This window comes from Pelodiscus sinensis, chromosome 2, assembly GCF_052426305.1.
Source record: "Pelodiscus sinensis isolate ZL-2025 chromosome 2, ASM5242630v1, whole genome shotgun sequence".
NCBI lineage: Eukaryota > Metazoa > Chordata > Testudines > Trionychidae > Pelodiscus > Pelodiscus sinensis.
Window position 1 is genome coordinate 11,658,373 of NC_143053.1, and position 24,185 is coordinate 11,682,557.

At 45.1% G+C, this 24,185-nt stretch overlaps 1 protein-coding gene across 8 annotated transcripts in view; it reads left to right on the forward strand.

Annotated features, from left to right (window-relative positions):
- Nucleotides 1-24,185, forward strand: part of FAM135B (family with sequence similarity 135 member B) — a 384,315-nt gene that overhangs the window by 349,172 nt on the left and 10,958 nt on the right. For 7 of the 8 annotated variants that reach the window (XM_075920075.2, XM_075920079.2, XM_025184897.3 and 4 more), the window contains 10 exons: nt 370-525; nt 3,343-3,416; nt 5,293-5,447; nt 6,448-8,575; nt 10,726-10,892; nt 12,971-13,062; nt 17,163-17,260; nt 17,627-17,778; nt 18,542-18,652; nt 23,947-24,060. In XM_075920075.2, the coding sequence (XP_075776190.1) occupies nt 370-525; nt 3,343-3,416; nt 5,293-5,447; nt 6,448-8,575; nt 10,726-10,892; nt 12,971-13,062; nt 17,163-17,260; nt 17,627-17,778; nt 18,542-18,652; nt 23,947-24,060 (3,247 nt within the window). The remainder of the gene's footprint in view (nt 1-369; nt 526-3,342; nt 3,417-5,292; nt 5,448-6,447; nt 8,576-10,725; nt 10,893-12,970; nt 13,063-17,162; nt 17,261-17,626; nt 17,779-18,541; nt 18,653-23,946; nt 24,061-24,185) is intronic. The other variant, XM_075920080.2, reaches the window with a different exon arrangement.

The following is a 24,185-nucleotide window of genomic DNA, read 5'->3' on the forward strand; positions in this document are numbered from 1 at the left end:
TGCAATGAAGAAATGTGCTAAGGCTGGATTGTGCCCACTCTCCACTCTTCCCTTATGTCGACAGCTTCATTTGTGCTCAGATGCATGGGCTGAAATTTTTCTATAGTAACTGCCTGCTCTGGGACAAAACCCAGCATCAGACTGGTTCTGAATCAAGGACTTAACAAAGCCCTGACTGGGATGATTTAGTTGGGGTTGGTCCTGCACTGAGCAGGGGTTGGACAAGGTGAGATCTCTTCCAAGCCTAATCTTCTATGATGCTATAATTCTATGATTATTCCTTTTGTTTCTTTTTTTAAAAGGGGCTTCATCTAATGTCCTAATTAATGCCACTGACCTAATCTCCAAAACATCTTTTTCTCCTTCTAGATGTTGAACAATCCAGAGAAGATAGCAGAGCAGATCAGCAAGGACCTGGCCTGGCTTTGCACCCACCTCTTGGCACTATGGACCCAATTCCTGGAGACAGTGACACTCCATCCAGAAGTCACGGCCTATCTTACTCAGGAGCATCACACGCTGAGGGTAACGCTAGAAAACTCATTCAGCAATGGCGATGACAGCCTGATAGGAGGGGTCAATGAGACATCCAGAGTGTTCTTAACTAGAGTCATTGGGTGAAATTCACCCTCAAGCAGAAGACAAGCCCAAAGCGTGTCTACCACTTAGGTGATGCCTAAGTCATTGTGCTGGCTCTCTGCACACAGGGGAATTTTATGCCTAGCAAATAGCATTTTTGAAACATTCTTTCAACTATGAAATTCTAGCTGTCTGTTCAACCAGTAGGTGCAAGTAATAAGTTGTAACCTGTTGTGTCCTCACCTTGCTGTAGTAAGCAGGTTTTCCAGCAGGATAGCTCTGAGGCTGATTACCCACTCTGGCACGATGAATGCAGATGTGGGGGCCCGCAAAAGTACCCCAAACCCTTCTCTTTCCAGGCTTTGGTATAAAACTTCCCCCCAAAATCCTAAAAACCTAGATTTTGGGGATAAAACTCCACTGCCAGCATCAGGTGCTTTTGAACCCACAAACGGGTGGACACTTGAAACCAACCTCCAAGGCACCCCAAACTCTTTTCTCCAAAGAACTTGAAAAAGAAAAGAGAAAATACAAATGGCAGTCCGGTGGCTGCTATCCCCTAGTCAGAGGCATGCAGATCCCACAGATTTTTTAGGACACAGAACTGAACCAATACCAGGTTAATAAAAAAGAAAGACGTTATATTATCAAAACAATACTCCTGTTACAAGCATAATGACTACATGGAAAAAGTCACCAATTAATATACTCATGGGGACTCCCATAGGCCAAAACTGAGTTACAAAAGAGAGGAAAACCCATTTCTAACAGCACAGATATCAGATCCAAAGTCCCACAACAGAAAACTTTGCCCACACATTATGAAGAGTCTTTTTTTTGGAGAGAGACATGTCTTCTGTCTCCCTCAGTATCTAGAGCAAAACTGGCACAGAGATAAAGGAGGGAAAACCCCAAAATTCCTTTGTCTCAGTTTGAAATCCCTATCTGCATTTCTATTGGCTGACTGCTACCTGGCCAGATACAGTTAACCCCTTAGTCCCCAGGCTGCTGGCCATCCCTCACCCATGACAGGTCATGTCTCCACTTTCCATGCCAGAGATCAATCTTCTGGTGTTCAATTTAGTGGGTCTGGTAAGGTTTAGAGCTGGGGACTGGGACTCTGGTCCTGACTGCTTTTGGCTTGTTGGGCAATCATTTAAAATGCGTGTGGTATTGTTTTCTGGCTGCCTGAAGCAGTTTGAGAGCCTCAGAGACATAAGGTACTATTATTAATCACCATTTTTCAAGCCATGGTAATCTGTTCTTTTAGAAAGGCCATTTGTCACAACATAGCTTGGCAATTCTGGGGGATGTTGTAACATCTCAACGTATGCTTTCTGCTGCCATTCTACCATGCTGTATTTTACAAAATAATAGTAGTAATGTAAGGACTAGCATCTTAACACATTAGTGGAATGTATTATATATCTCGTGTGCACAGAAATTGAAAATTTATTTCTGAACAGATAGCAGTACAGATTAAACCTCCCTAATCCAGAACTCTCTGGTGCGACAAAATCTGTGGTCCAGCATGTTTTTAGTTAACCGGATACCACTTACCATGGGTGTGGCCAGATTTTCCATGGTCCCATAATGTTTACTTACAGCCACCAGTCCTGGCTCTCAGTTTCTATGCTATTATTTAACTCCAATTTACCCCAAATATCTTCTAAGAGCCCAATAAGCAGAAAAAATGTTGGTAATTCTGTTAGACAATATTGACCTTCTGTGATTAGGCACATGCTCTGGTTCAGCACTGCTTGGGTCCCAAGGTGTAGGACTAGAGAGGTTCAATCTGTATTGAATTTTTTAGGGTTGTATTTTTTTATATATAAAGTGCTCTGTAAATCATTTCAAACCTGCAGGTCTTTCACAGTTGATTGTTTATTGCTGAATTGTTTGTCCATGCAAAGAATTAAAAAACATTAGTTCAAATCTCATGCTACGTATGTATATGTTTCTAATAATGTACAGTTTATTCCCCTCTGTGTTCATGTATAATAATGGGAGTTACCGTATATATTCGTGCAGAAGATACCATTGTTTAGTAACTGCACTATTGCCACGTCAGTTGCAGGGGAATTAAATTTAAAACTAGCTACCCTAGTTTTAAATCTGCTGAGAGAACTGATTCCAAAATATTTCCAAGGGCCATGGCTTCAGTCCTAACAGGTGTTGCACATGTCAGGCCATATTCATTCATATGGACTAGCTGTTTCATGCTGCTCCAGCAAGGCAAAACGAAAACCCAGCTGAATTGGCTGGGCAGCCTGGGTTCCTAGCTGGCTTGTGTCATCCTGGTGACACAAAGCATCTGGAGCAGTTAATTTGAAGCAGACTTGTATGCACCCAGCATCTTTGCAGGGTTCTAATCATATAGTATCCTAGGGCTGGAAGAGACCTCAGGAGGTCACCGAGTCCAGCCCCCTGCCCAAACCAGGATCAATCCCAACTAAATCATCCCGGCCAGGGCTTTGTCAAGCCAGGACTTAAAAACTTCGAGGGATGAAGATTCCACCCCCTCCCTAGGGAACCCATTCCAGTGCCTCTCCACTCTCCTAGTGAAATAGGTTTTCCTAATCTCCAACCTAGACCTCCCCAATGTAACTTGAGACCATTGCTCCTTCTTCTGCCATCCGTCACCACTGAGAACAGCCTCTTGCCATTCTCTTTGGAACCCCCTCTTCAGGAAGTTGACAGCTGCTATCAACTCCCCGCTCACTCTTGTCTTACTTTAATGTATAACCTTTCTTTCTTATTCAGGTAAGAAGATTCTCAGAAGCATTCTTTTATGCTGAGCATCAAAAGATAGCTGTGCTGACCTTTCAGGAAAGCCTGTAAGTAATTCTTTTCATCTCCCATCCCTGGCACTTGGGCCCAACGAGCATGCAGTCTCTTAAAGCTCTTTGTGGTCCAGACCCCTGTTATCCTTTGTGATGCAAATCCACACCTTTCTTCCTCAATCTTCAGGGGGCATTAGTAATCCATACAGAAGTCATGGGGGCTCTTTTAATCTTACTGCAGTGTAAATCCACTGAAGTCAAAGTAAAATAGTACACAAGGCACTATCCAGATCAGGCTCCAGAGAGCTGTAATCTCCAGACACCTTTGATATGCAGGTGGGTTTTTAAGAACTTGCTTCCACGTACCAGGAGATTGACACTGTAGAGATTGATTTCCCAGGCTTCGATTTAGCAAGTCTAGTAAAGATCTACTATATCGACAGCTGACAGCTCCCCTGTCAACTCTGATACTCCACGGGATCACGAGGAGTCAGGGATGTCAATGGGAGAGTCTTTCCCATTGATCTCACACATTGGAGATGCCACAGAAATTCAGTCTAAGGTACGTCAACTCCTGCTATGCTATTGATGTGGCTGCAGTTATGTATCTTAGGTCATCTTTCACCCCTAGTGAGGACCTGGCCTCAGGCTTGTGGTCTAAATCATGATAGAGATATGAGGCTGAAGCAAATGCCAGAAGGTGATAACAACTCTTCTCCTCCCCACCTGGTTGAAGTTATTGGGTGTAGTCCGGGATTGCACAGAGAGGATCTGAGAAGGCAGTCCAGCCTGAGCTAGCAATTCCTGTGAGTTTGCTGATTCCATTACATGGAGATAACAGAACTGAATTTCAGGAATGTTGAGTGCCCACCATTCCCACTGAGGTCAGTCAGAATAATGGGCGATGAGCACCTCTTTACACCACACCCATAATGGGCTCAGTTGTCTCACTTAGGGTGTGTCTAGACTACGTGGCTCCATTGACGGAGCCATGTAGATGAGGCAGGATGACAAAGGGAAATGAAGCTGCGATTTAAATAGTCACCGCTTCATTTAAATCAAAATGGCCACCGCGCTGTGCTGATCAGCTGTTTGTCGGCACAGCGCAGCAGTCTAGACAGGGATCTGCAGACCCTAGAACCCGTCGTCGGCAGATCCTGTAAGCCTTGAGCGGCGATTATTTAAATTGCCGCTTCATTTCCCTTTTTCAATTAAACTAATCTACATGGCTCCTTCGACGGAGTCATGTAGTTTAGACATACCCTTAGTGACAGCCCTGTCAGGGAGCTGGTACAGGGCTATGCCACCTAGGGGCTGCTCTAGACAACAGTGAGTCACAATATTCTCTGCAGTTGTGCGGTTGTGGGGCATACATGGGAACCGTCCCTTAGGACATCACAGCATGCACCCCTCTCTGAGTTTATCCAAGAGGGAGCATGGCCCTGCCTTTTTCCCCATCACTTCTGACCCTTTTGGGGTGCTTTTCCCCCCAGGAGTTCCTACAAGGAAGTAAAAAGAGCACAAAAAGCTACAAAGGTGTGGAGGCATCTCGAGAGAAGGCCCCTTGTAAATCCACTTAGCAGACTGGCTCAATGTAGATTACACAGTGCACCACTCTACTGGGTACCTGCTACTTTATTATGTTCAGTGGCTTTAGGTTCAGTCCTGCCAGGAGCCGAACACTTCCCTCCAGTTTGCTCCAAAGCCCCCTTCTCTCCAGTGAACATGGTTGCTCAGCATCTCTGAAAATTAGCCCATGCACTTAGCACCTTAATCTGGACTCAGATGTGTAATGTTAGGCACCCGTATTTCAAAACATTGGCCTGCTTCGGTGAAACTCTGTCTGTTTCGCTAACTAGATGAGAAGAATGATGGTGAAACTGCACAGTAACTCATCGCACACTTAATTGCCTCCGTGTCGTTCCCTCAGGATCCAAAGTCACAGCCAGATTTCTACAGAAGTTCGGAATTCCGAGTATCTCGTCAGCATGCCACCTCTGCCAGCCGAATGCCTGGACATTGATGGAGATGGGAACACAGTCCCTGTGATTTTTGAAGACAGATATGTAGATTCCCCTTACAAAAGTGAGTCATTCCCAGGGGTAGGGCTGTTCCCAGGAGACTGCAAGAAATGCTGTGGGTGGGTCGGTAGGTCCATGTACCCTTAGAGACAACCCTGAGCCAGTCCTCCAGTGTGGCATTAGAGAGCTCGATGGCTGCTCCAGGTTCCAGCTTTTAAATGAGGCATAAAACCAAAATTTTCTTAGCTTTTTGTTGTCAATAAAGATCCCATGAAATTTCTCACTAGAGTTAGGGATGTGTTTTCTGGTCAGGACTCAACATGCTATGAATGATTCTGCATATGGTACGCAATTTCCCGGGTTTTTTTGGTATATACACTTCCTGTTACTTACACGTTTTTCTTTTTATTAGATGTTTTTTGGTTTTGGTTTATGATTCCCAGTTTAATTCCAAGAACTTGATACAAAATCCGAAGCAAAATCCCATGGATTTTTCACTCCAGCCATTAAGGGAAAACAAGGCTGTGGTTTTTATTGTTAGAGAGACATCTAGTGGCAGGCAGATCCTGAAGGCTATAGAATATTTCATCCGCCGCTCATTGGATCATGAAATCTAGAGAGGCTATGAAGCAAGCCATTTAATATTTTTTGTACTAGTACTAAGCTCTGTTGTTTTTCCTTTCCAAAGTCAGTTGAAATACTGTAGTTCTCAATTTTCCACAACTTTTTACCATGTATTTAACAGGAAGAATAATAACAAGAAAGCCTGGCCATGGTGCAAGTGCTTACTTTGTCATATGAACAGAGGCCCGAGTGTCCAAAAGTTTCCACTAGTTTTAGGACATTTAAGTTGCCTTATTTTGGAACTGCAAAGCACACACACTGCTAAGTGATATTAATTATGTAATGAGCATAACAGTTAAAAGTGAATACAGCATAAAGAATGTTCATTGTCATATATATGTATGGTGTATGCATGGGATGGTGTGCAGCAGTGCATATGTATTATCACCTTCAAATATTTTAATTCCTTGTATAAGCCATTTACATTGTTTTTCTTTCAGGTCAAAGTTTGGATGTTTTCCCAGCTTTTGAGGTTCCTGTGATGAACGGTGCACAAATGGACTTAATAAATAGCAAGGAGGCTCTTGCATCAAATGAGGACATTTCATTGGAAAAGGCAGATTTCAGGAAAGATACTCTGTTCATTCATACTGATAAAATAAATGGGAATGCCTCCTGTATCTACAGCGATATTGCAACTGAAACTTATGTGGCTAAAGATTTAGCACAGCACTCCACTTCTCAGACAAGTCCGGTCAACAAGGAAGTTCAAAGGAAAACAGATGTTTCCCATGAAAATGTGTCAATTTCAAGTTCAGAAATGGTTTCAGGTTTGGACACAGGCCTGTTAAAACATAAAGCAGGAGACTTTCAAATGCCAGTGGACATTCCATTAAAAGACGATAGACTCGGAGTAGAATGCATGGATGTGAAACTTAGCAATAAGGATTGCCACAAAGGTGAACCCATATTGATCATTAGTGCTCTCTGTGACAGTGGAACGAGGGGACTCTTAGACACTACTGAGTTAAGGCAAGCAGCTAAAACTGATGATAACGAACATATTCTTACTTCAGATGAACTTGCATTAAATGAACTAAACAGTCTTGAACGACCGGTTGAACAAGACAACAAGGCTCTGTTACCAGCTTTGAAAGCATTACCAATCAGTACTTTGGATTTATTAACCCAGACCACAAAAGATGCCCCAGAGGGGAAGTCATCTGTGAAGGAGCAAAGAACCGAGGAATGTGAAGAGTTTACCCTGAGCTCGGGGGTCATAAAGAGATCTTCCTCAATAATATCTGACTCGGGCATTGAAAGTGAACCTAGTTCGGTGGCTTGGTCTGACGTGCGCAGCAGGGCTTTGGAGCTGCCGAGTGACCGTGAAATGCTGCAGCAGCTGGTAAGGAGGCACACCCTACACAGAAACTCTCTAGAGGGAGGACATACAGAAAGCAACACAAGCCTGCCCAGTGGGATCCAAGCATCGCTGACATCAATTAGCTCATTACCGTTTGAGGAGGAAGAGAGGGAAGTAGAACTTACAAAGCTGACCAAATCCGTTTCTGCACCCCAGATCAGCAGCCCAGAGGAGCCCACGGACAATATAGCTATGCCCCAAGGTGATAAAGCAATCTTGGAAGTTGCAGAAGGGCCCTTGAAAAGCTCCATGGGAGTGATGTGCAGAAGCACAGATATGCCAGGGAGGTTTTCTGAGTGTGAGAATGCCACAGACAGTGAGCAAACAGAACCAGACATTGCCACAGGAGAGCATCCTAGGGCTGCTGTAAAACAAAGGAACAGCAGCAATGAACTACCAGAAGAAGAGGCAGATAAGGAAGGTTTTGCAGAAGGAGCCTGTAGTTCGGAATACGCAGGACAGCCCGTAAATGTAAAGCAGCACAGATGTGATCCCTCTGAATGCCAGGCAGGGCAGAGAAATGAAGAGTGCAGCTTGGAAACACAGAATGTCAGGCCCTCCTCGGACCCCAGAGACGTGCACTTCAGTGCATATAGTGATCTGAAAGATGCACTCAACCCTATGCCTAAGGAGTTGCAAATAGGTGAAGACTTTTATTCCAGTGTTAGCATACTCGACATCGAGAATTTCTCCCATGGAGTGAGCCGGGTACCAGACTTTTGCTACACGTTTCCAGCCTCATCAGAGACTTCCACTGAATTTGGTTCCACCAGGGGAGAGTGCGGGAGCCCTTTCCCCAATGAACCCATGGTGTCATGTGAAGAAATGCAGGGCTTACAAGAAATTGAATTGGATGATGCATCTGCATTGGCAGACTTGGGGGACGGATCTTATTGTGCCGAATATCCTCAGGAACTGGAGCGCGTGGAAGGTCAGCTCATGGCTAATGGCACTGGGGTTCAGTCCGCGGCCACAGAGGGCTTAGCACTGGAGAGCCGAAAGGCCGTGGAGGTGGTTAACCTGTCTGTTTCCTGCACAGCCACGTGTCTTCCCTTCTCTTCTGTGCTCAAAGAGACTCCTGCCGTGGTTGGCTTCTCTTCAAAGCAGGCCACTTTCCCTATTACACGCCAGCCTTTAGGCTCTTTCAGCGTTGTGGCCTGCAATTCAGATGACATGGATGAAGAGGCCAATGAAAGGATGCTTAGGTAAGATAGTCAAATGGCTTTCTTGATTAGTGTTGCAGTAATACCCAGACACCCCAGCTGAGCTCAGTCCCCACTGTGCTATGAAAAGCCAATCCCCTACCCTGAGGAGTTTACTCTATGAATAACCCAGAAAGGATTATGAAAGGATAGGAGAAGCTCTGAACATGACCCTCACTGTACAGTTGAACAACAGAGGCATAGAGACTAAGGCCAGGGCTACAGTAGCTCTGGAAAGTCAGGGTAAGGTACACAACTCCAGCTCCATAAAATACATAGCTGGAGTTGGCTTGCCTTAAGCCAAGCTTGACGCGGCTTTCACAGAGGGAGGCCGACATTCCCATTGGCTTCTCTTACTCCTCATGACTTCCTTCAGCATTTGGTTTAGAGGGTCTTAACTAGACCCACTCAATCAAACACTAGAAGATGGATCTCCAGCACGGCATGCGAAGATGTGGCCCAAGTGACTCGCACAAGTCCTGCAGAGAGGCTGTAATATTGTTGAGAACTCAGATCCCTGAATTGCAGTCTCTTTCCTTAGCTTATCTTTCCTTTCCCCTTGCCTTGGGGTATTTTGCACTGATTGCCTAGCTGACAGCACAGTCCGCAAACCTACACATGACAGAGGTTTCAATTATGTCTTGTGTCCTGTGCAGTGCTGAGAGAAAATGGGTGCACTGGGCATTTATCTTAAAACACAAAGGTGGGTAAGGGATAAACTCTTAGGCTGTGTCTACACTGGCATGAATTTCCGGAAATCCTTAAAACGGAATAATATTCCGTTTTCAGTTTTTCCGGAAAAGGAGCGTCTACATTGGCAGGCTGCTTTTCCGGAAAAGCCCTTTTTCCAGAAAAGTGTCTGTGGCCAATGTAGACGCGCTTTTCCGGAAAAGAGCCCCGATCGCCATTTTTGCGATCGGGGCTTTTTTCCGGAAAAGACTACTGGGCTGTCTACACTGACCCTTTTCCAGAACAGTGTTCCAGAATAACGACTTATGCCCGAGCGGGAGCAGAATAGTTTTTCCGGAATAGCGGCTGATTTTGTACAGTAGAGCATCGTTGCTTTTCCGGAAATTCAAAGGCCAGTGTAGACAGCTCGCAGCTTATTCTGGAAAAGCAGCTGATTTTCCGGAATAAGTGGCCCAGTGTAGACACAGCCTTAAAGAGTGTGTGTTCTGATTGCTACTTTTGTTGTCCAGCAAGCTCCTCTAACCCTGGATTGACTGTTTTATACTGTGCTCTCTGGTTTTATATTGGTCTCTTCTGTCACCTCCTTCTCCAAGTGAACCATGGCTGTTAGGCTCATATTCAACAAAACGCATGCTTAATTCCTTTTCTGCTCAGCCCAGCATGTGCTTAAGTGCTTTGCTGAATCCATAAGGATTCCATACGGACCTAGATTGTGACCCTCTCCTAACTTTTTGGCAAATAGTTACTCGCCTGAACTGCCCCAGTGAATTCAATGGGATTGCTTGTGTGAGTAAGTGCTACACACTGGAGAATAGGGTGGTTACAATTTTGCCCCATGACTAAAGCTGATGTTTCCAAGCTTGGCTGTGGGACATCGCCTTAGACATCTTCCACTTAGGAGCCAACTTGTAGGCTCCAGAGCTGGGAAATGTTAATCTATCTGGAGAGGCACCCAACAGCTCTTGACTGGTGCATGTGTAGATGAAAGTTGCCATCCCCGTTGGTGGGATATGGATTTGCATACTTGTTTGAGGGGTAGGAAGAGGACAGTGTTGACTTCTCCTCTGCTTAGCTCAGATTTGTTTGTTAACATCAGTCTAATTAGTCCTGCTGGATAGAGCAGAACACCATGTTTCCCTCGACACAGCTACGTGGGCATGCCAATCCTGATTCTCCTTTTTAAGAGGACCCAAAGATTCTTAGCAGCAAACCTGCTTTGGACCCGCACAAGTTGAGATACCACTGTGAGGATCTTTCTCATAAGAGGCAGCTCATCCCATTGTATCTTAGGTTATCTACACTCCATCCCTGCCCTCCCCTAGTCACCCTAACCTGTAGGATGCAGTGCACAGGCCTTCACCTTGAATGCTGTAAGGGAATTCACTGAATGTGCTCATTCCTAGTTTAAAGGTTTTGTTGTTGAACGCCCAGTTCTCCATATGATTAATTAGTGTATTCTCCAGTTTTTATCAGGCCAAAGAAAAGTTTAAAAAAGAAATGAAGATTGAAGGATTTCTGTACAGTGACTTATCTGTACTAGCTTCTGATATCCCATATTTTCCACCAGAGGAAGAGGAAGAAAATTTGGAAGATGGAATTCACCTGGTAGTCTGTGTCCATGGACTAGATGGTAAGGACTGAGAGAGATGCTGCACTTTATTCTGATTAAAAATATAGAATTCGAGTTCCTCTGCTCGTATACCCAGCACAGGCCATGAGTGTCACTCACACCAGCCAAGGATCTGGCTCACAGTATGTTGTCTTGTCTTAACGTCACTGGAAATTATTACTCCACACATGATTTTGTTACATAATGGGAGAGTTTTCACAGACTTGTCCCCCCCAAACCCAACCTCTTCCACCCAGTAAAATTGTCAACCCCTCCGAAGCTTTTCACAACCATCTGCTCATTTAGCAAAATATCATCCAGCGAAAAGCAAACTTGGTTTAAATGCTGTCACTGAGGCTACGTCTAGACTGCAAGCCTCTTTTGAAAGAGGATTTTTCGAAAGATACTTTCGAAAAAGCCTCTTTCGAAAAAGAGCGTCTAGACTAACACCAGTACTTTCGAAAAAGCAAGCCGTTTTTTCAAAAGAGAGCACCCAGGGAATCTGGATGCTTTCTTTTGAAAAAAAACCTACAGTTTACATTACACTGCCGCATTCTTTTGATTTACTTTTGAAAGAATGCAACAGCAGTCTAGATGCAGGGGAAGTTTTTTCGAAAAAAGGCCACTTTTTTTCGAAAAAACCCTGTAGTCTAGACACACCCTGCAGGAGAGAAGGTGGCTGGCTCTTGGGGAGGGGAGAATAAGTATTGTCCACTATTATAGAATCATAGAATACTAGGACTGGAAGGGACCAAGAGAGGTCATTGAGTTCAGTCCTCTGCCCTCATGGTAGGACCAGTACTGTCTGGACCATCCCTGATAGACATTTATCTAACCTACTCTTAAATATCTCCAGAGATGGAGATTCCACAATCTCCCTGGGCAATTTATTCCAGTGTTTAACCACCCTGATAGTTAGGAACTTTTTCCTAACATCCAACCTAAACCTCCCTTGCTGCAGTTTAAGCCCATTGCTTCTTGTTCTATTCTCAGAGGCCAAGATGAACAAGTCTTCTCCCTCCTCCTTATGACACCCTTTTAGTAGTGTATGGGTAACCCACGCACGTTCTCTGTGTGGTTCACTGTCCCATCTGGTAGCACTTAGACCAACGACAGAGAGAGAATGTTTGCGCTCTACAGCCTTAGCTGAGAGCCGGCTGAATTTTGTCATAGGGGGTAGAGTTTCATGTACTAAGCTCCAGAGGTCCCATGTTCGGCTCCAGCTCTCGGCGTTACATATGCAGCAAGGAAAGACGTGGGACGATTGGATTGTGTGTAAGTCACAGTGTATAGCAGGGGTAGGGAACTTTTTTTGGGTCAGAGACCTCTGACCCACAGAAAAATCAGTCGGGGGCCGCACACAAGTGAGAAGCAAAACAAACCAACCCTCAGTGACGTAGCTCCTGATTGAGAAGGAGAAAGACACTCTCCATGTTCCTCTCACACACCAGGACCAGATTTTGTGTGCTGCAGCCCTGTGGTGGGGAGGCTGGAGTGCCATTGTGGGTTCCCCAATGCTGGGCGGGAGCCCTGAATCTCGGGGGTCAGATCCAAGCAAGCCGGGGGGCCACATTCAGCCCCCGGGCATGAGGTTCCCCACCCATGGTGTATAGGCACCACACCATAGGAGATACGTTGGCAGACACTGTGCCTTAGACTTTACCCTGTGGTGTGCCTTGGCCTTCGCTGTTCTGCTTAGGAAAGGAGACTTATTTGCTGTGGTTCTTAAAGGGGCAGCTTATCCCCACATCTCTGCTGGCCAACCAATAGGGGGTGAAGTGGCAGAGGCACTGAGATCCCTACTCCCCGCCAGTTCCCACTCCTTCACTTCCTGAGGAAGATCTGCCATACACACCTGCAGCTGAGATCCAGGGAGCCCTCAGGCGGCTGCAGAGTTTATCAGGATTCCTTTCCCGCTGCTGCTCCCCTGCCTGGCCACGTCAGGGCAAGGCCTAACATAATGAGCCACCGGTCACAGAGGCATGTGCCATCACAACTCCCTGGCCAGTGTGAGACTGAGGAAGCACACGGGGAGCAGAATCGGTGTGGATCACCCTGTTGTGAAATGAAATCTCTTACCGAGTGCGGTATCTTTTCAGGGAACAGCGCAGACCTACGGTTGGTAAAGACTTTTATAGAACTGGGACTCCCTGGTGGAAAGCTGGACTTCCTAATGTCAGAAAGGAACCAGGTAATACCGGGCCAGTTTATGCCCTCCTTTACATCTACTGCAGGTCCCACTGAAGTCAGTGGAACTTCGCCCTTGCAGAGCAGATATTAGGAATTGTACAGTAGGGCCCAAACTGACACAGCTTTGGGAAAAGGCACAGTGGAAGTGAGGAGTGAGAGGTGAAGGACTTAGCACAGATATCCTGCACCAGCGCCCACTCAGATCAATGGTACTATTCCCCCACTGGAAGTCAGCTGTTGCTGGCTTGGTCCTGCTGCCACTGAAGTTAATAGCTAACTGTCCATTGCCGTCAGTGGTCCAAGGATCTGATTTGGAAAAGAGATCATTAAAAACATCACGTGAGATGGCAAGTACACGCTGATACAGTCACCGCTGGTATGATGTGCAAAATTATGCAGAACAAAAGAAGAACAGACAGACTGATTACGTTAATTCTAAATGCTCAAGAGGATACATTGGATCTGCTATGGAGAGCTGCTTCTGCTGGTTTCAGCTAAAGCATCAAAAAGTTGTTTCCTTTGTGTGGTTTATTGTGATTGATTAGCTCGTGTGATAAAGAAAGACTCTCTAGGAAAGCTTAGGGTTAGGGTTAGGGTTAGGGTTAGGGTTGTACGTTGCCCGTACAATGCAGAGCAGCAGAAATTAAACGAACTCTGTGCTATGCTCTACATGCATGTGCTGCAGCCTATTTAGTATCTAAAGCACCATGTTCGTAAACAGATCAAGAATTCCAGTGCCCAGTCAAAAGCATGAATCTGTTTTATTAACAGTACCAGGAAAATGGAGGGTAAAACGTTTCAGTTTTGTTTGCAGTGCAGATCTGTTCTCCAAAGGCAGGTTGAGATGAACCACCTGTGTTCTTGCCGTGTTCAAGTTTCTGCTGATGGCAGTAGCCATTCTCAGAGTACAGACTAAGTGCAGGTGACATTAATGATGATAATATTTTGCACATTCACCCAGAGCTGTCAGTGCACTTAATCAACATTAAAGAATTAAGCCTTACAGCATCTCCGTCTACTAGGCTGTGTCTACACTGCACCCCTTTTCCAGAAAAGGGATGCAGATTAGACACTTTGGAATAGCAAAATCCGCGGGGGATTTAAATATCCCCCGCGGTATTTGCATTAACATGGCTGCCGCTTTTTTCCGGCTCGGGGATAAGCCGGAGAAAAGCGGCAGTCTAGACGTGATTCTCCGGAAAATAAACCTTGAAAGTAGGAATAAAAGATCCTCTGGAAAAGGGTTTATTTTCCGGAGAATAACGTCTAGACTGCCGCTTTTCTCTGGCTTATCCCCGAGCCGGAAAAAAGCGGCAGCCATGTTAATGCAAATACTGCGGGGGATATTTAAATCCCCCGCGGATTTTGCTATTCCAAAGTGTCTAATCTGCATCCCTTTTCCGGAAAAGGGGTGCAGTGTAGACTCAGCCCTAGTGTATAGTGTGCATGGTGAGACAATACTATCCTAAGTTTAGAGTATGAGAAACCAGAGCCCAGCAAAGCTGAGCAGCTTGCTGAAGGTCGCAGAGCAGGTCCATAGCAGCACTAGGAACTGAACTTGACTCCTACTGCTGCACTCTTAGCCACCATATCCTCTTTCCTCCCTGCAACAGAGACCCATATGGAGACTGTAACAGATCTGCAGTGCAAGCTGTCTAGCCAAATTCTGCCTTACAGGGAAAAAAATGTGACTCTATGGCATTTGAAAAGGCACTGAAGCAATATTGAGGAGACGGGTGAGATAGGAGGACATTGTGTGTGTTGTGTCTAGGACTTACACTTGGCTTGGTATTTTTCCACTTCTAAATAACCTACAAGATTCAAGATAATGAGCTTAGGAGGAAATCATTAATTATCGATGCAGACAAAACAAACAGGCAGGAGGTTAGTAGACAGTATTTAGTTTATGAGAACATTTATTTTAAGGCAACCCTGGAAATTGGATATGCTCATGTTCTCCTTTGCAAGAACTGCAATTAGTGAGATGAATTTTATCACAAAAGCATTAATTACTAGATATGTTTTCCCTGAATATCTGTTCTAACACTTGATGATTGTTTTCCTGGCATCTCATTAGTTCTGAATTTGATTTAGAGTCCTGACACAGTTCTAAACAAGAATACTCTCTTGCAGTTCTCTCGACTAGACAATTTATAGTTTGTTTTGTTGTATCGCAAATGGCAGTATTGCCACAGGCAATAAATAACATGAATAGTTTGCTGATATCCATCATGCTACTGATTAACTGTCAAACACCACACGGTATTGTGTGATAGCAGCATAACATTGTTTTGATAACTTTGTTAGGGTCAGTATAGACAAAATGTCAGTATATAATGCCATAGACTAGCCTCATAATCCACTAAATCCTAAATGCCAAAGTTGGAGCTGTGCTACATGAGGTGCTTACATCCCAAGAGCTATGTCTCTCAGTGCTGTGAATAATCTGCACCTCTGAGAGATATAGTTATACGGACTAACCCCCAGGCTAGGCAGTGCTAGGCAGATAGAAGAACTCTTACTAGCTACCACCTCTCCAGAATTATCTTCACCAACTGGAAAACCCTTCCTGTTGTCATATGTAGTGTCTACACTTAGGTGTGGTCTACACAAGCACTTCTGTCAGCAAAACTTTTATTGGTCAGGGGCATGAAAAAACACACCCCTGACTGACCTAAATTTCACTGACAAAAGTCCTGGTGTGGAAAATGCTGTGTCAGCTGGGGGGATTCCCCACCAACATAGCCAGACATCACCTCCCATTGAGGGTGGTTTCATTAAGGCAGTGGGAGAGCAGCTACCCAGGAGACGCTACAGCAGCACTGTGGAAATGGTCTAGCTCTGCCGCTGTAAGGTCTGTAAAGTAGACACCGCCTGAAGTGCTATAGCAGCGTAGTACTTACATACAGACCGATGCTTGGTCTCCTAGATAAGCGGCCTCATATTTAGAGGGATTCAGCATCTGCCATTTCCTTTCATAGTAACTCAGGTTATTTAACAAACTAATGGCCTAAGCAACTTGTGTGTCATTACTGTGATCTGACAGTGTGGTTCTGTTACATAAAGTAGCTATGCAAAAAGGGGGTTGCCTGACTCAACCAATTTGCTCATATTGTGTGTTCAGGGTCATGTCCATCTGAGAGACAACATGAATGTGTATGCCTGTTACGCCTGTCAGCTCTGCCGAGCCAGCGCCGCGAAGAGATAATGAGCTAGGATAGATTCCTCCTGTATCATCAACAGACGTGTTTGCTATCTTCCCATTAGTGACACCCATGCAAGCCCACCAATAGCAGAGGGCTCCCACAAATGTTACTCTGGGTAGGAATTGGTCTGTAGATCCGTCATTGCTGTTAACAATATCTGAGAAGGAAGGAACCAACCTGAGTGAGTTTGCAGCGTTAGTGCAGAGGAGGGGAAAAAAATCAAATCCGTTTGCTTGAAAACTGAGTACAGGCAGTCCCCGGGTTACGTACAAGATAGGGACTGTAGGTTTGTTCTTAAGTTGAATTTGTATGTAAGTCGGAACTGGTACATATTGTAGGGGAAACTCTAGCCAAACATTTTTCAAGAGCTCAGTTTTATTCTCCCACACCTCACTTCCCTCAGTCCTTTATTCTCAAGCTGAGGTGTCTGCTGAGAAAAGCCGCTCTGCATCTCCCTGGTCTGCTGGGGGGGGGGGGCGCTAGCTTCGCGTCTCCCTGGTCTGCTGGGGGGAAGCAGCTAGTGCGGGGTTGCCTCACCCTGTTTGTAAGTAGGGATCTGATGTAAGTCGGATCCATGTAACCCGGGGACTGCCTGTATATTTAATATGGAGTCACTGAGAGAGCATACACATGGATCTCCTGGACACTGCTTTTACATAGTCACTTTATGGTGCAGAAATACAACTTCCAGGGGACCCAGACAATGATAAACAATTGCTTCTGTGCCCTTGTATCCCCTCGCCTCTTTTTGATGCCAAGAAGTCTTGAAATGTTCTTATTTATTGCTTATATTTGGCCTCAGAAATATCAGTTATCTAGGAGGTTATTTTTTTTGTACACCAGTACAGTACATTGGCAATTATGTCATTTGCTGACACCATTCTCTCTTCACCAGAGTGATACTTTTGCTGATTTTGACACGATGACCGACCGATTGCTGGATGAAATCATTCAACATATTCAGTTGTACAACCTCTCCATCTCCCGCATAAGGTAAAACACCCTGATGGTTAATTGGAGGTAATGGAGCACATGACTGTTCAATAGAATCATCTTGCCATTATGTGAAGCCTGGTCCAAAGCCCATTCATGTCAGCGGGAGTTTTTCCATGGACTTAATGGGCTTCTGAATGTGTATTAAGATGTTGTTGGTGCTCTCCGTACCTGGCAGAAGAGCTGCTGAAATTAAAATGTTATGAAGGATGAAAGAGATGGGGAAACATGCCTAAAGGGCACTAATGAACGATCTGTTTAGAGGCAGAGACAATCCACATAGAACAAAAAATAGCAAATGCATGTCACACGCCCTTTGAAGTTAAGGAATATATAGACTGTTCTTGATTTTGTCTCTCCCTACAGTTTTATTGGCCATTCCCTTGGTAACGTCATCATCCGATCAGTACTAACCCGGCCCAGGTTTCGCTATTACCTCAACAAGTTACACACCTTCCTGTCCCTCTCTGGGCCTCATCTAGGAACCCTGTACAACAACAGTACGTTGGTTAGCACAGGTAAGAGTTAATGAAAAAGGCTATGATTTGCTATTGTATGTGGCAGTGCCTGTGGGAGATCACCATGTGGGGCAATGGTATTGACTAGTGCTTGCATGTGCCACTAAAACGAACTGTAGGAAATAGTCTCACCAGACCTCCAACCACTTTGATTTAGCTTTGGGGCTTGTGTTTAGCTGCATTCAGGAGTCTCAGCCCACTTCCTGAATCAGGAAAGCCAGCACCCATAGGCTGAGACTAGGTGCCTACACCAGTGCACTGAATCTCAGGCTCCCAACCTTCCCTGTGTCACCTGAGTAAAGTTGTTCCTTCAGGAGCTCCAATGTCAAGGAACTTCACAACCAACATCTGCCTCTGGAATCAGCAGTGTAGTACCGTCAAACATAAAGGGATGGGGGATAAAGCCATGGGCACGGCTGTTCCACAAGCCTCTCTAGAGCAAACCTCTGCAGAAAGGCATCCTTAGGGCTGAGGGAAGAGAGGTATGCTGCAGCAGAGGTAGCTTTCCTGAATCAAGATCTCCAATAGCCTTATGGTGTCAGCTCACGGAAGCAGAGAATACAATGGGGCTGAGATTTTCTAGCCACTGACTGCTAGCCCGAGAAGAAATGCAGAGTACTGATGGCCAGTGACCTTGGCAATTCTAGCGCTGGAATGTTCAGTCACAGTTTCTGAATTGTGGAAGGGATTTTTTTTTAATTCTTAAGGCATTTGGTGTGGTATTTATGGATGCAATTAACCCGCATGTTGATTGTCATTCTAGGCCTATGGCTCATGCAGAAGCTGAAAAAATCAGGGTCACTTTTGCAGCTGACTTTCAGGGACAATGCAGACCTGCGCAAATGTTTCTTGTACCAGCTCAGCCAAAAAACAGGTGAGTAAATGTCTGGGTTGAGAGCAAATTCTCCACAATGTTGCCCCATATTCAGCTGCCCTTCAGAAAATAAATGATCTGTATTCAGTCTGGGATGTTTGTTAATCATTGCTGGTCTTGGAGGGAGAGGTGCCTGAAGCAAAACTTCAGTGGACTCCTCTGTCTGATGCAATCTGTTTTACTTGTGCATTTCTATTGTGGATATCACCATGGAATGGAGTCACCATACATGCCTCACTGAACTTTGGTAAATTTGCATCTGAATATAAATGTTGTAGTTCAGGCTCTCAGCAGAGATGTTAGGTTACTACCACCTAATTTGTATTGCTAAAGGGCAAAAACTTGATTGTTTAGTTTGCCTTAGTTCAGAGCCATTCACTAGAACCAGGTGAGGGTCAGTGCATACATTTGGTGAAAAATGCAGATATGATGACACTGAAAGCAACTTGAGAAATTTTGCTGAATCATTTAATCCAAAACAATCCCTAAAAAATTCCAAAAACATGTTATCCTGTCATTTTAAAAACAAAACCTTTGGATTGTTTTTGCTTTAAAACTTTATTTATTTTTTAAATAAAAAATGTCAAAAAGGCTCAAAATGTAAATAATCTATTTTTCAGTTTGCTAAACATTTAAAAAATATTGGTTTTGGTTCAACCCAAAACATTTTTGTTAAGAATTGCCATTTTTGTTAAGAATTGCCAGTGGAACGAGGTGTACAGCTAGTTCGGATTAGGAAGCCTAATCCGAACTAGCTAGTCCGTGCTGCGTGTAGCCGCATGGCACGGGGTCCGAACTAGCCGGCATTTAAAAATGGCGCCAGCCGGCTTTATGCAAATGAAGCCCGGGAAATTCAAATCCCGGGCTTCATTTGCAACTCCATATGACTACATTACCCCCCCTAGTTCGAACTAGGGGGGTAGTGTAGACATACCCTTAGATACTTAGAATCATAGAATCATAGAGTACTAGGAATAGAAGGGACCTCGAGAGGTCATCGAGTCCAGTCCCCTGCCCTCCTGGCAGGATCAAGCACTGTCTAGACCATCCCTGATAGACATTTATCTAACCTACTCTTAAATATCTCCAGAGATGGGGATTCCACAACCTCCCTGGGCAATTTATTCCAGTGTTTGACCACCCTGATAGTTAGGAACTTTTTCCTAATGTCCAACCTAAACCTCACTTGTTGCAGTTTAAGCCCATTGCTTCTTGTTCTAGCCTCAGAGGCGAAGATGAACAAGTTTTCTACCTCCTCCTTATGACACCCTTTTAGATACCTGAAAACTGCTATCATGTCCCCCCTCAATCTTCTCTTTTCTAATCTAAACAAACCCAGTTCTTTCAGCCTTCCTTCATAGGGCATGTTCTGTAGACCCTTAATCATTCTTGTTTCTCTTTTCTGGACCCTCTCCAATTTCTACACACCCTTCTTGAAATGCGGTGCCCAGAGCTGGACACAATACTACAACTGAGGCCTAACTAGCGCAGAGTAGAGCAGAAGAATGACTTCTCGTGTCTTGCTCACAACACACCTGTTAATGCAACATAGGCTGCTCTGTTCTTGCTGTTCTTCTAGAAAAATGATACTTTGCTTTATGGAGGCTGTCGGGTCACTAGTTACCATTGTCATTGCCCTGGAGGGAACAGAATAGCAGGATCTGAGCCAATGTTCCCTCTAATCTTTTCCATCCATAAGCAGACTTTTTTCCATCCAGGTGCAGAACAGATTTGTTATGTGCACCGAGGCATGTATGAATGTGCACCACCCGCAGAAACAAACCAGCAAAACTAGTGGTGGGTGCTTTACTAATCAGGGGGAGACATTTGAATCTCTCCTGAGTGGCTGCACAAACGCACAGCTTACAGAGAACACTGGTCTAAGCCTAATTCAGACTTATTGAACCGATCACAGCTAGCACCAGGGACTGCCACCCAGGACTCAAGTCTCAGGAGAAGTATTGAAGGATTCAGCCCTGAGTTCAGGTGATAGCTAGAGGCCCAGAACCTCAGAGAGGGATCCAGTCGATGAGTCCAAGAGGGGTCAGAGGTGCAATTTTCTAGTAACTGTCTTAGTACTTGCCAACCTCAAATAGAGTAGAGATGCTAACAGACTCTCCAACACTGCTAAGAGGTAGGTAGCCGCCTTCTTATGTTACACACACATAGAGAAGTTGAGCCAAACTCACTGAAGATTAAGGATGTTTGATATCAAAGGCTGTGTCTAGACTACATGCCTCTGTCTGCAGAGGCATGTAGATTAGACACATAGGCAAAGGCAAATGAAGCTGCGATTTAAATGATCACGGCTTCATTTACATTTACATGGCTGCCGCGCTGAGCCGACAAACAGCTAATGAGCTGTTTGTCGGCTCGCGTGCTAGTCTGGACGCTCCCCCTGTCGACATCAAAGCCCTTTGTCGGCAGCCCCATTATTCCTCGTGGAATGAGGTTTACCGGGGCTGCCGGCAAAGAGCTTTGATGTTGACAGGGGGAACGTCCAGACTAGCGCGCGAGCCGACAAACAGCTGATCAGCTGTTTGTCGGCTCAGCGCGGCAGCCATGTAAATGTAAATGAAGCCGCGATCATTTAAATCGCGGCTTCATTTGCCTTTGCCAAAAAAACAAATCTACATGGCTCCGTCGACGGAGCCATGTAGTCTAGACATACCCAAACAGTTGAATAGTCAGGCAACCACATGAAATCTTAGTGGTTACACAACTATTTGATAGTCCCGGGGGGTGGCTGGCAGCCAATGCTGTCTGACACCACTCCCAGGGAGCTCCCTGCTACACGGTGCTGCTGTGTTTCTATCAGAGGTAGCAGCTTGGGGTGGAAGGCAGAGCCGGACCGCAAGGGGAGCCTGTTTAAAACCCAGCTCCCCATGCAGACAGGGGCTGCTTCCAACCCCATGCTGCCGCCTCTGATATAGTGGCAGCAGCCCCTGTCCGTGGGGCATCCGAGCTCCCCATGGACAGAGGCTGCTCCATGGAATGCAAAGCAGCCTCTGTCTGCAGGGAGCTTGGACCTCCCCCACCAGATAGGGGCTGCTGCCTGTCTGATGAGACAGCCTCTGTCCATAGCAGGCTTTGTGACAGTCTCCACTGCTCCCCCTCCTGTGCTGCTGCCTCTGGTAGAGGCAGCAGTATGGGGGGTGGGGGCAGGTGGGACTGTAGAATTCCTGTTTGGGAGAACCTGCTTTTAATCTGACTCCCCCCAGCATCGGCTTCTGCTTGCTCCCTTCACCTCTGTAGGAGGCAGAAGGTGGGGGTGGGGGGCAGGTGGGTGCACAGAGCCAGCATGAGAGTGGAGCCTGCTTGAAATCCACTCCCCACACTTATCGGCTCCATCCTGCCCCCCGTCACCCTCTATGCTGCTGCATCTCTATGAGAGGCAGCAGCATGGGGGGTGAGGGAGCAGGTGGATCCAGTGCTTAGAGGGAGGCGGCTTTTAAGAGACAGCAAGGGGAGGGGAATACAGAGGGAGCAAGGAATGTATGTAGTCAACAAAATTAACCGATAAGCCCAGGCTTATCGTATTGTTGTCTACATGCTGACATCCCTACTCAAGATCATGCAGCTCTACTAATAATCGGGGACATGCCCAATACCTCACAGCAAAGTCTATAACAGGGCTAGGAAGCCTTCCAGTTTCCTCACTCCCAGTCTTGTGTTTTAACCCCCAGACCTTTCTCTCTCATACTCTACCATGATCACATGCATGCATTTGTCCTGCCCTGGACTGCGTCGCTTTCTGTAATAAGCCCTGCAATAGAACCAGTCTGCAACCTTCAGACTGTGAGCCTCATCCAAAACCCACTGCTGTCAAGGGAAAGACCCTCAGTGACTTTGGAGAGGTGTGGCTCAGGCCCTGACTTGGCCCCTGTGCTAGTCCATGAATCTGATAGGGTGGAGTGCTATGTGTGAAGACTTCTCTTATTCTAATGGTGTGGTGCTCAACAATCCCCCAATCTGTCTCTAGCACTGTATGTACAGCTGATATAGAACAAACAGCAATTAATACTGCCCACAGAATTCATTCCTCATGGCTGGTTCATATAAACTCATAATAAATTATCAGAGGTAAATGACAGCAGTGCTTCCTCAACAACATTGGGCTTTTAATTACTCAACAGACACTAACATCCAGATCCTTATTTAAAAATAAAACTACTCCAAAGTCTACAGTAAGAATATAGGTCCTCATTCAGACACCCCCCCCGAGTCGCTTTTCTGCCACGCCACCTCTGAGAATTGGGAGTATTTAAAAACACAAACAAAACTCCATAAGAGAAGTGCTAATGTAATGAAACTATCCTGCTGCTTAACTCCTTTGCTGAGTAACCATGGGATAGCGTTACTGTGAGCCTGCACCTTCCTGTCTCTTTCCAACCCCATTTTCGTTCATTTATGATGCTCGTACCTTTGTTTCATTTCCCAGTTTAGGACCCCACGCTGCAAACACTCCCACGAGAATTCCCAGTGAATGCAATGGGGCAGTTGACATGCGCAGAGTTTCTCACCGGCATAGGAATGTATAAAATTTGGTACTTAGACTGGAAGCTCTCTGAATCAGGACTGCTCATTGGTTTTGCTGATATAGACTAATACAGCTAACCCTCTGAGACTAATTACATTACAGTTTATAACAGTGACATCAGTGGTTTGTCACACTCCCTAGGGCACGTCTAGACTGCCCACGGCCTTCAAAAGAAGATATGCAAATTTGGTGCGAATTTGCATATCTTCTTCCGATCCTGTTTTCGCAAGAGTTTTTTTTGTAAAAGAAAAAAGAAGTCTAGATGTGGTTCTTTTAAAAAAATTTTTTTTCAAAAGAACCCTTCTTCCTAAAAAAATGTGTACAGGGTTCTTTTGAAAAAGGTGAGGTTTTTTTGGAAAGAACCATGTCTAGACTGCTTTTTTTTTCAAAAAACTCTTCCGAAAACGGGATTGGAAGAAGATATGCAAATTAGTGCCAAATTTGCATACCTTCTTTCGAAAGTCGCAGGCAGTATAGACATTCCCATACTGTTTCCTTAGAACTATGCTACATATATAACTATTCTTCCTTGACTGTGCTGCACATTTTAAAATACATACAATCATGCCATACTCCTGAAAAAGAGCTCTGAGTAAGTTTGAAAGCTCGTCTCTGACACCAACAGGAATTGATCCAATAAAAGATATTACTTCTCCCTCCTTGTCTCTCTAATACTCCTGTTAACATTTGTGTAGATTTATTGTTTTGATAGATTGCCGAGTTATAAAATTTTTGATGCATTTCTTTGTTACAGGTCTTCAGTACTTTAAAAATGTCGTGTTGGTGGCATCTCCCCAGGATCGATATGTCCCGTTTCATTCAGCAAGGATAGAAATGTGCAAAACCGCACTTAAAGACCGGCACACAGGTACGATGAGACCCTTTCTGTGTTTCAAAACCATTGAGTGGATTGACTGTCTGTTTAAATCTTGTGTACGACTGAGAATGTGGCATCACAATGATTTTTTTTTGCATTCACTCTCTGAAAATAAT